General features: G+C 40.0%; 1 protein-coding gene across 7 annotated transcripts in view; it reads left to right on the forward strand.

Moving 5' to 3' along the window:
- The window catches only part of SSH2 (slingshot protein phosphatase 2), a 240,276-nt gene that overhangs the window by 128,636 nt on the left and 99,043 nt on the right, over positions 1 to 12,597 (forward strand). For 2 of the 7 annotated variants that reach the window (XM_070482651.1, XM_044746254.2), the window contains exon 1: positions 9,206 to 9,547. The exons of 3 other annotated variants lie outside the window; for them this stretch is intronic. In XM_070482651.1, coding sequence (XP_070338752.1) covers positions 9,420 to 9,547 — 128 coding nt within the window. In that variant the 5' untranslated portion in view covers positions 9,206 to 9,419. Of the gene's footprint in view, positions 1 to 9,194; positions 9,548 to 9,648; positions 9,672 to 12,597 lie in introns of those variants that run through there. 2 more of the 7 variants (XM_014826926.3, XM_070482652.1) reach the window with 2 other exon arrangements.

Consider the following 12,597-nt stretch of genomic DNA (forward strand, 5'->3'; position numbering starts at 1 on the left):
GTCATAGAGAAGTTGACAGAGGACTTCAGCTGTCTAGTTTTGTTTCTTAAAATCTGAAGAGTAAAATGTTAGAATGTGATAGTGCTATCTATGAGTATCTGTTATGCTCACTGTTCTTTGTTATATGTTTGAAATATTTCACAATTAAATAAAGATTTGCTACTTAGTTTCCTTTTCTTGTGGCAAAGTATTTTTTACCTCACTTAAGATTTATTGTCCAGTTGGCCATCCAGCTGAGGTGGATTGAATAGAATCTGACAACACTGTATCTTTTCTCCATTAGTTGGTGTACTGGCTGAAGAATGATACAAAGTGCCCCCTTTCTGCTAAAGATTGGGAGGGTAAAGCTTTTGCATACTTCTTGGTTTTGCCTAACTCAGAGAGGAAAAAAAACTTCCTGTGTAGTAACTTAAATTCCTTGAAGATATATGACATGGTTATTGAAAAGTGCATGATTGTCTAAGTATGTGATTTTGCATGTTCACCTGATTTTAGAGAGGAAAGACGTGGAAAGTGAAATATGGCCGGGAAAGCTGATACATGAAAGCTTGGAGAGATAATGATGCTGCTCAGCCAGGGCCTGGAAACTTGACCAGTCTAAACAAACAGCATAGTACTAAATTGTTTGTGAAAGGGCTGAATCAATCCTGCTGCGATTTGAACTTTTGGCTCCTGAAAGTCTAGGGCAGGCTTGAAAATAAAAATAAAGCCGTTACCTACCAAGTTGTGTTCCAGGCCTTCTACTGGATTCTCTGTGTGAAGGAGGCATCTACCTGAACAGCAAGAGGCCAGAGGAGAAAGATGAGGCAGTGAAAAAGAGTCTTAAGGGCTTCTCCCTATACCAGGTGTGAGGGAGTGAGCTCCCAGGGGGAGACAACCTTCGTCATTAATGTATTTATTCCTTCAGGAAATATTTATCAAGAGCCTTAAGAAAAATATAGTGGGTTGTGTAAAGGTTCAGCCAACCAACCAGAATATGTTCAATGCTTATGACTTGCCTAGCAGTGTGCTAAGCTGTAGGAAGTCCACAAAAGAGAGTTACTGTGTCTGGTTTGCTCTAGCAGAGATAAATTATGTGGCATAAAATAGAGAATAAGACCTTGCACAACAATATAGATTTTAAATTCCAAAGGAGTTAGAAAAATGTCATCACATACTGTAAACCAGGAATTGATCACTGTACTTAATCAGAAAATCTAAGTTCAAATCCTAGCTCTGACACTTTCTATGTAAACTTGGACAGGTCCCTTAATTTCTGAGCCTCAGTTTCCTCATCTACAAAATGAAGCTGATAATCCCAGCTAGCTCTGCTTACCTATACACAGGATTGTAATGAGAATCAAGTGAGGATGGATGTGAAAACACTATAGAGTTTCTAATTATCGAAAGAGCTGAGAATTGAACTAGGCCTTGAAAAATATATTATGCATGGACAACTTGAAAGGCTGGATAAAAATCATCTCAGAGAGGGAACAACTCGAACAGAGAGGAGAATGAGACTCAGATATGGGAGGACAAAATAGAAACCACCTAACTTTGGGGAGAATGGGTAAAAAATAGTTACATTGGTTGTGTTGAAGAACGAATAGAGTTGAAGGTAATATGCCATAATGAATGGATTATGGTAGGATTTAAATTATGGAGGATCTGAAGGCTAGAAGGAAGAGTTTGGACTTGATCTGAAAGGGAATAAGGAACTATTTGGAGATTTTGAATGGGGAATTATTATAAAAGTGTTTAACTCTTATTCATTTTGACAGTCAGTATCTCACAAACTGCCTGGCATACAGGTATTCAGGATTAGTCCAACTGAACTCAGTTAATCTGTCAACAAAATGTAGGATGACTTGGACACATCCGAGACTGGAGTCTAGGCTTCTTATCACCTAGATATTAGTCTGATTCATCCTTGTCTTTAACTGTAACAAGGATTGATAATACCTGCCCAGCTAGTACGTTTATTCCAAACATCAAATAAGATGATGATGCCATCATTATCCACAAATACATTAAGTGCCTCCTTCATGTAGGATGCTGTGTAAAAAAAAACTAGGGAAACAAAACCTGTAGATATAAGGGCTTTGAAAAATGTCTTCAGAAGAATATTCATTTGAAATGCAGAGTTCCAAGGGATCTGGTAGCAAGAGGATGGTATACAACAGCCAAAAGATCATCTTACTGCTATATTTAGTACTGAGTTAGGTCCCTGTTATTGTCAGGACCGCTGTACATAGCTAGGATCAGGTGGAGGAGCACACACCAGGTGCAGTAAGGTAGGTATTTAAGGTGTCCACGAGTCCTTTCCTTTGGCAGTAGAGCTTTTCAGACGTAGCCTGTTCTGCAGTGAGCCTCCATCTTCCTGGAGATGGCGTAGAATCCTGGTGAAGGAGACAGGTTCTGGAGCCAGAATAACTGGCTGGGTTTGAAATACTGCTATGTAACCTTAGGCAATTATTTAACATCTCTGAGCTTCATAAAGATAATGGTAGAATCATAGGTTGTTTGTCAGAATAAGTGAGATACTGCCTGTAAACTCTTTTTTTTTTTTTTTTTTTTTAAGATTGGCACCTGGGCTAACAACTGTTGCCAGTCGTTTTTTTTTTTTTTCCTGCTTTATTTCCCAAAGCCCCCCAGTACACAGCTGTATATCTTAGTTGCAGGTCCTTCTAGTTGTGGGATGTGGGACGCTGCCTCAACGTGGCCTGACGAGCGGTGCCGTGTCCGCGCCCAGGATCCGAACCCTGGGCCGCCGCAGCAGAGCACATGAACTTAACCACTCGGCCACGGAGCCGGCCCCTGCCTGTAAACTCTTAATAGAGGATCTGGTATACAGTGAATGTCAGCTCGGTAAATGTCAGTAATTGTTTTTATTTTTAAGACCTTCTCAGTTCCTCTTCCCTCCATTTTTTGTTACTCCCAAATTCACTCACTTCCCATTTCTCTCTCTCTCTGTCTCACCCCATTCCAAGACACTCAAGGCCACATTTGGCTCATTCACCTATAATATGTTCAACAGCATTAGCATCAAACAAGATCTTAAAATATCTTCTGAATTAACAATTATATCATCTTCAAAGTAGTTTAAATGTAACATTTTTTATTATACTCTAAGTAATTCTTTGAAATCAATAACCCATAATATAGTTCTTCATAATATTTTTCTTTATAATATATTGTTTTTCTAGTTTCTCTCAGTAAGGATGTTTGACTTTTCTTTTAATGTAGTATATAAAAGATGGGGTGTAGAAGAGGATCTTGGGCCCTAAGTTAATTTAATAGATCACAGGGTAGGAGGAGACACTAAGATTCCATGGGAAAATAAAAAACTAAACCTTTTATGAGGGCAATTTGATAATATCTATCAATTCCTAAGATGTTTAAAATATTTTAACTAACTGCCAATTACACATCTGGGCATCCATCCAACAAATTCACATGCATACACAAAGACTGTGTGAAAGTATGTTCATAGTGATAGTGTATATAATGGTAAAGACTGGAAACAACTTAAATGTCCATCAGTAGAGGACTGTTTATTAAATTATATATAATTGTAAAATAGAATACTACACTCCTTTAAAAGGGTGAGGTAAATCTATATAAACATGGAAAGATATCCAAGATATAGGGATAAGTGGGGAAGGAATCAAGAAGCAGAATAATATGTATAACATAATTCTATGCTTGTGTGCATGTGTGTTTCTTAAAGGCCAGCTACAATATATTAATGTTTGCATGTGCAAGGAAAATTTCTGGAAATATTAATCATCCCTGGGAGTAGGATGATAGGGATGAGAAGAGTGACTTTTATTTTGTCATTCTGAATACTGGGGGAAAAAAAGTTTTACTCATTTAGCATGTGTTACTTTTATTATTTTTAAAAAACTAGTTTAAAAAATAAAATGTTTGAAGAGAGAGAGTGGGGATTAAATGGTTAAATGTTTTGTAAGGTGTGTTGGATGTGAAAAGTGATCTATAAATGCCTATTATTTTTACCAAACAATAGAGTGTGGGGCTTTTGTAACCTGAAGAAAGCAGCATTTCAGCATCTCTTCCTACTGGAGCATATGGTGGTTAAGACCATGGGGGATAAACGCCTTAGAGGTTGCCTCTCATGGAGTTGATATGAGATCTTTTCAGTATTCCCCATTGCTGTTATGTGGAAAGTTCCATGGAAAGGACTGTAAGGGCTCAGTGACATTGTTCAATCCAGTGTTTAAAACTGTTGTCAGATATTCTTGTCAATAAAACTATTAGCCACATGGCGATTGCAAAACATGATTGCTTTTAAGAGCCTTTGTTTACAGTTTGATGTGTTGTATTGTATGAAGAGTGCCCTTGACTAAGTGTAGTGAGATACCTCTTGGTGCTGTCTGGGCAACAAGTTTGAAAATTAAGGGTATTATCTTGAGAGTTTTATCCAAGCGTTTTACAGATTAACAGGAGACAGAATGTTGTGCTACTCCAGGTAACAGACTTTTTGTTTTGTAACTCTCTGAAGTGTTGGTTTTCTCCCTTATGATGCTCAGGGAATTAATTTATTGTTTATTTCTCTAGAGCAGAGAAACACCCTTAGAGACAACGTAAAAATACAAATAGGTCTTCTGATTGGTATAATCATTTTTTCTTATAACTAGATGTTTTAAAAATAAAGTGATACAATTTTCTACTATTATTTCAAAGCTTAAAAAAATACAAAAATGCAGTGAACACTGCAGATCTCGAATTACTACAGATTCAATATTGAGTTAATGGAATTAACTACGTAGCAGACAATGATAGTAAAGACTTCCTGGATGAAATGTTGGTACATAGGGGAAGTTTGAATGTATTTTTATTTTCATTCATTCATCAACTCTCACCGAAATACAAACAAATAGAACTAGCTTCCTGTTATTGGAAGCTGATTGGGCAATTTACGGATGATGATAATAATGAAAATTTGGTTCTGTCTTGTTCACAAAGCACTATTGTCTATGTATCTTAATAAAACTGTGAGGTAAACATTACCATCTCCACTTTAAGATTAAAGAAACTAGGGCTGGGACAGATTAAGTTTTGCCCATGGACAAAGTAACTAGAATGTAGAACTTCTAATATTAGACTCGTTGCCATTCTAACGTTGCCCACTATCGCTATTTTTCAGATTTGTGGAAAAGAGCATAGAGGACTATTTCTAGTCAACATCCTCATTTTCTCAGTGAATAAACTAAAATGCACAGTGGACTTTATCTTAAGGTTACCAGACAGACTTCAGAGTCCCCCTGCCCCCTCAACACACTTGTGCACACATACACACAGTAGGCTTTCTTAACGATCTGAAGAAAAGCACATACGTCTTTTCCCTATTAAGAGGTTTTTTTTTAAGATTTTATTTTTCCTTTTTCCCCCCAAAGGTCCCCAGTACATAGTTGTGTACTTTTAGTTGTGGGTCCTTCTAGTTGTGGCATGTGGGATGCCGCCTCAGCATGGCCTGATGAGCCGTGCCATGTCCGCACCCAGGATCCGAACCGGCTAAACCCTGGGCCACCGAAGCGGAGCACTTAACCACTCTGTCATGGGGCTGGCCCCTATTAAGAGTTTTTATGTTAGAGAAACAGTCAAAAGATACATGGAGGAGTTAGAAAAGCAAAAAAATTTAAAAATAAAGAAATTTATTACAGTCATGCACTCTGATCTAAGAGTCTTCATTGGAGACTCCAACTCTGATTTTATTCCTGAAGGGCAAGCTCCTCAGCCTTTCTCTTAGCTCTCTTAAGCTTACAGAGCCATTGAGTCCAAAGAGTAGTTTTTGTGCCAGGTACTCTGTTAAGTACTTTATATGTATTAATTTAATTAATCTTCACAAGAACTTCATAAATTAGGTACTAATAATGAGCCTCATGTTAAGTAACTCTCAAATTCACAGCTAACAACAGTGGCACTAGGATTCAGACCTAGCCTATTCATTCCAAGGCTAAGATTTTTAACTCCTGGGATCTACTGCTTTGAACTAGATGACTGTTTATCTTAAGTGGATTAAATGCATTTTTCAGGATCTCCAGATTGGATGAAATTCCTTTCCTAGGATTCCTGACTCTCACAAAAACAGACCTTGGGACATTTCCTTAGGATTTTATTATCCCATTTTACAGATGAAGTTAAGTGACTTGGCCAGAATCTTAGTCTATTAAGTGGTGGTGTTAGAACTAGAACTTAGGTCTTCTGCTTTTGGCACTATAAACTAGCACTGTCACTTTTTAGCTCATTAGCCACCATCAATTCAAGTGATCCACCCATGTCGAAATTTTGTTACAGCAGCAAAAGCATGTCCACATCCTTCAATCACATTTCAGTGCACCTTTGTGACTATCCGGGCATAGAGTTAGGTGAGCACATTAAGTTTCTGGTTTTACAGTATTCATACCTTATGGAGGGACACATGGAGACACAGTAATGGGAAGTACCTTATGGATATGGAATCAAGAGACAGCTATTACTTTAAAAAAATTTTAATGCTTTTAACATATAATTCTATAAAAAATTAATTAGGTCATAGCTAATGCTGTCAAGAGCCAAATTAACATTTTAGAATATTCATATTTCAGAGCTTTGAAGTGGTCAGCAAATGACATGACAAAAGTCATTTCAAATCTTCTAACTCAAGCAAGAGTAATTGTAAAGAAATGCAGCAATTTTTCTTTAAGAACTTTGCACAAATTTTTTTTGAGAGAAAGCCCCTTCTGACTTCATGTGTAGTAGGAAACCAGCTTAGTTTATTTCATGCTGCTCAATCTAATTTGGAATCATTTTTTAATTCCTAGATGCTTGGGTACAGAGAGCTTGCTCCCCAGAGGCTTGTTTCCTGACATTGGAGAGTAAAGGATTAAATTGAGCTGAAACTAAATTGATTGACATTTTGACACACTGCAATTGTGAAAAGAAAAGGAATTTGTTCAACTTTTTAAAACAGACAGTAGCAGAAAGAACTATTTCCTTAAAGGTAACCAAGTTTGCAAAGATGATTTAGTTTTGTTGCTTAAAAAACCAAGAGGCATGTTCTAGCACTTTCCCAATTTCCTATATTATAGTTGATAGTGAGAATTTAACTTTGAAAAGCTTTTGAAGAGGCCCTGATGGCGCTGTTAAAATAGTCCCTTCACTGAACAGGCACTGACAGAGGTCGTTTGAGGGCAAACAAAGGACTAGGCACTTCTGGGGTATCACTATAGGAACCTATTTAGAAAAGACCAGTATACATATTTATGAAATCTTTATCTCTAGCATTTTTAAATGCTAGCGATATTCTGTGAATTGAGTAAGATACATTTCCTGCTGACTTCTTTTTCAGACAGATACAGATGATTACCATGCCATCATCTTTCCTAAACGGCATCATTTAGTGTTGACTTCAATAAAATCCCATCTCTGCTGTGTCATGAAAGGAAGTGGACTCACCTTAACAGTGCGATTCTAAATAGCCTGCTGCCTTTTTTTGATCACTGCTGAAGGCTGTAATAAATTACAGCCTGGAAGAAATTTCAAACTGGCAAGTTTGCCAGATATTTAAAGCAATTTATTTTGGGGTGTATCAGCATGTTTTTTCTTATACTGCCATTTGGGTGCCTGCTGACACAGCCTGAATAAATCTTTCAAACATTTTCCTTCCTAGAGATGGATGAAGATGATGATGCACTGGACTCCCAGATCCAGACCTTTCATTAACTTTTCACTTGCCAACTGGTTCCTTCCTATTACCAGATTGGTAGGAAACTTAGATGCCTATTTCCAGCATGAATTTTCAATATTTCAAGTCCCTCAGTACGTTGGCAACAACTTTAAGTTTATTGAAGAATCAACTAGCAAAAGAATGATTCTCGTTTTAAGCATAGAATTTATAGTTTAGATTGATTATTATTTAATTACGAAAATTTTGAAAATTGACAAACTAATCAATAGGAAAAGAGACCTGAAAATTTATATAAAAGACATTTCTTCTCAATTCTCGCATATGTTGAGTCTTAAAGTGACTTCTTCCTAATTTTGGTCTTTTCTCTCATAATTCGATAGTAAAATAGTTTTTAAAAATTATTAATGTCTGGCTCTGGAATTCCTAACGCAGCTTTATTGAAACATATTTTAGTCAGGTATTTTGAAAAGCTGAAAATATGGATGCCTGAAAATATTTGTTCTGATGAGACTGGAAGGGCAAGAGATAAGGGAGCTAACTTTTATTGAGTGCCTGCACTGGGCCAGCCCCTTGTGTAAGCCACTACATAGCATGCAGGAGAGAGAGAAAAGAGATTCTCATTTTACAAAGAGCTGGTTCCTGGTCAGGTGAAAGGCACTGCTCAGTAAGTTGTTAGGAACATGCTTAAGGCATCAGGGAATAGGATTTGGTGGAAAAAGCCCTAGATGGAGAGTCATAAAACTGGGTTCCTATCTAAGTGACATCACTTAGAAACGAGGTCATCTGGTTAGACCCTAAATGTTTCCACATCCGTAAAGTGAGGACATAATCTTTAGCCTGTCTTCCTCTTTAGATCACTTGGCACAATAGTTCTCAACCATGGCTGCACATTGGAATCATTCGGGGAGCTTTGAAAAATACTAGACGCTGGTCTAGGTCCCACCTTCAGGAGATTTGGATTTGACTGGCCGTGGGAGTTTTAAAATCTCCACAGGTGATTCATCTGTGCAGCTAAGGCTGTGTATCCTTGGTCTGGCGGATGGGTAGGAAAGCCCTTTATAAATAAGGGTTAGCAGATGTTATCAACAATGTAGATAGGGTTTTTTTTCCCATCATAACTTAAATTGTTTGCTTTAAAAAAAAATCCAGCTAATCTCTGAATTTCCCCAGCCCTTAGCACATAGGAAGCCGTTGATAAATATTTGTTGCATTTGTGAATGTTTGGCCTTTTAAAGTTTTAAGATCATTTGAAAAATGGGGTTTGTTTGAGGTTCAATGTATAGAGCGCGTTAAGAGGCAGGACTTTGCTGTTGAAACATTCCCAAGCAATGCGAGGCTTTCTTACTCATACTCTGCTCGCTTCGCTCCTTCACCCAAGCCGCGACGTCTCAGGGCCGACCCCTGCGCCCCGGGCAGGGACGCCTGCAGCGGGATCCGGTGGGTGCCGCGAGCTCCGGGGCGGGGCGCCGGCAGGGCCGACCCTCCCCTCCGCCCGACCCTTCCCGCCCGCCCCGCGCGGCGCCCCGCCCCGGACGCGGGTTGGGGCGGGCTGCTGGCGGCGGCCGGCCGCCGGGACTGCACAGCCGAGCCCCAGGGCTGCGGCGGCTGCCTCCGCGCGACCCGGCGGGCCCCGTTTGGCCGCCGGGAGCCGGCGCTACCCGCACCTCTGCCCTGCGGAGCCCAACGCGAGCGCCTCTTGCCCTCACCGGCAGGGGCCAGGATGCGGAGCTGTGAGCCTTGAGCCGACCCTATGACCCTGAGCACGTTGGCCCGCGAGAGGAAGGCGCCCCCCTCCTGCACCTGCAGCCTGTGCAGCCCCGACATGATCCCCTACTTCTCCGCCAACGCGGTCATCTCACAGAACGCCATCAACCAGCTGTGAGTGCGCCCGCGCCCTCCCGCCCTTGGCGAACGCTCGGAAAGTTTGCTTTCAGCAGACGCTTTTCTCAGCATCCTGGGGAGCCAGCAAGCGAGGGCGAAATCGCACCCCGCGTGCTTAGAGGTCTCGGAGCGTCCGGGGAGGTGTGGGGTGGAGGCGTGGGGTAATTCTCGGAAGGAGAAAGTGTCCCCGGGGGCTGGGCGGACAGAAGAATCCCTTGCGAGAATATCTGGTAAACTCAGAGGGAATCTGAAAGTGGGGTCCTCCCAGGGAGGTTGTCTGCGATGACCGAGTGACAGCTGAGCCGTATGGCACTCGGCAGACTGGGGGTGAGGGGCGGTTCTTGTAGCCTCTGAACCCCGGCCGGAAACGCTGAGACTCACTTGCGGGTCCTGCTGGTGATCAAGCTCGTGTTGACTTTGTTTTTTTTGTTTCAAGTAAGTTTGCGTGTGACCATAGGTTTCTGTTACAAGCCGTTCACACAAAGAAAGGCAGTCCGTTTTTCGCTCCCGCTGGTCATAGTCTGGAATTATTTCAGAATAACTGGATTTCAGTAGTCTGGCTGTTTTGTTTTTTGTCTCCCCCTCTAGTAGTACGTGCTCACAACCTAAGCCTGCATGCACATCTTCATTCACTAAAGTGCAAGATTCAAGCACATCTTTAAATTGTCACTGTTTTTGAAGTCTCTAGAGTTGTTGTCCTTCCCTTCCATTGTGGTTTAGCTATTTCTGAGAACTGTGTGCTGAAGCTTGTGGTTAATCTCACCTCACAGTTACAAAGCGCAAGTAAAGGAACTCCATCTATTCAAGTTGCTTCCTTAAACCGGTGGAATGGTTTAGGGTTACTTTAGAGAGCAGCAGTTTGGTCTTCGGAGTGTAGTGTGTTAGCACTCCGGAGTGGCTTCAGGAGAGTCACCTGCTGAGGTTTTCCCAGACTTCTGTTCTTGAGCAACTGTCTCCCTCCCAGGTCATCCCTGAAGAAGTCTTTCATTTAATGTGCAACAACAGAAACTTTCCATTATCTCTCATTAAAGATCTCAAGAGGAGCATGTAAAGTGATCTATAGATAATCTTACATCTAATTTATTCTTTCAGTTAATGGTTTGCTCTCCTATCAAATCAAATCAAACTCACTTGAGTTTCATCTTTTTTTTCCCTTTGTGTTGATTCATGGTGGAGCTCCTCAAAAAAACGGCCCCCCCAAAAAGCGGTTTTACTGCCCATTACTGTAAATTCTACAGAATTAAATCAACTGCTTACTTGCTTTTTCCCTTTAAAAAAATAAAGGACAAATGGAGTGAAAGAGAAGGAAAAAGTGAATAATCTGAAGCTGGATAACCAATCTCAAAATAATAGTGTTAACACTACTTTAAGAAAAAAAAAAGGCAGTGGAAGCAATCCACATGTCCATCAATGGATGAATGGGTTAACATAACGTTGTATATAGTACAACTGAATATTATTCAGCCTTAAGAAGGAAGGAAATTCTGACAAATGCTACAACATAGATGAATTTTGAAGACATTATCGTAAGTGAAATAAGCAAGTGACACAGGACAAATACTGTATGGTTCCACTTGCATGAGGCTCCTGGAGTAGTCTGGTTGCCTGGGGTCAGGGGAGGGGAATGGGAAGTTTGTGTTTAATGGGTACAGTTTCATTTGAGGAGGAAGAAGAGTTCTGGGGATGGATGAGGTGATGGTTGCACAACAGTGTGAATGTATTTGATGCCACTGAACTGTATACTTAAAAATGGTTAAAATGACAGATGTTATGTATATTTAACTACAATTAAAAAAAGATAAAATTTAAAAGGCAGGGCTTCTAAGCTTTTTTGGGGGAAAGTAGTTTTGAATCTTGCTTCCTGGTGTCATCAAATAAGTCCAAATTTCTTTTCCTACTAATTAGTGTCTTTGGGTAAGTCATTTTGACTTCAATTTCTTAAAATGTAGAATGAGGATACAATGGTTCCTACGCCAGAGGATCATAAGAGATCATATGTGCGGTAAACTCTTTGCACGCGATAAATCCCAGTGCAAAAAATTGGTTAATTGAAAGAAAACAATAACTAATAGCTGCCATTTATTGGCTGCTTGTCACTGTGCTGAGTTCAAAGTATATTATCTCATTTAATCATCACAGCAACCCTGTGAACTAATTTGTTCTGTTTACAAATAATGAAGCTAAAGCTTAGAGAAGTTAAGTAATTGCTCAAGGCCGTATAGCTCGTAAATGACAAAACTGTCCTTGGAATCCAGATCTGTTTCCTAGGCTGGTGCTTTTAACCACTATACTAATGATATTCTTTCTCAGTAGTTACAAGGTCACTTTTGAGACTTAGAGTATTAGGAATTATCTTTAACTGCTGACCTCTTCAACTTAGTGAAAAACGTAATTGCTGTACTAAGAATTTTGCTGCTGAGGTAGATGGTCTGTTAAAGAATTTGTAGAATACTTCTCTTTCATTTTTGTCTCTCTTTTGCCACTTTTTTTTTTGAAGAAGAAGATTAGCCCTGAGCTAACTACTGCCAATCCTCTTCTTTTTGCTGAGGAAGACTGGCCCTGAGCTAACATCCGTGCCCATCTTCCTCTACTTTATATGTGGGATGTCTACCACAGCATGGCTTGCCAAGCAGTGTCCACACCCAGGATCCGAACCAGCGAACCCTGGGCCTCTTGAAGTGGAATGTGCACATTTAACTGCTGCACCTCCAGGCTGACCCCCGAAGTTCTTAATTTGAGGTTTATGGTCACCTAGAGTTCATGGATTGGCTTCAGAAGGTCCATGAACTCATTGAGATCATATAAAAATTTTGGGTAGATAAATAAACTTTTTAAATAAGATTTTCAAAGTAATGTGATGTCATAAAAAGTTAAGAATCTCTTTCCTAAAGGGAAGTATTGTTTCTAAGGCCTGATACGGTAAAATTCAACTGGTGTGAGCATTTCCCTGTGGCGCCAGATATGTAAATAGCAATGACTAGTGGGAGCAATTAAAAGATTAACATTTAGGGTCCTAAGTGAAGACTGACTCAAAAGAATTTAAGTGT

Source organism: Equus asinus, chromosome 13 (genome assembly GCF_041296235.1).
Source record: "Equus asinus isolate D_3611 breed Donkey chromosome 13, EquAss-T2T_v2, whole genome shotgun sequence".
Taxonomy (NCBI): Eukaryota; Metazoa; Chordata; class Mammalia; order Perissodactyla; family Equidae; genus Equus; species Equus asinus.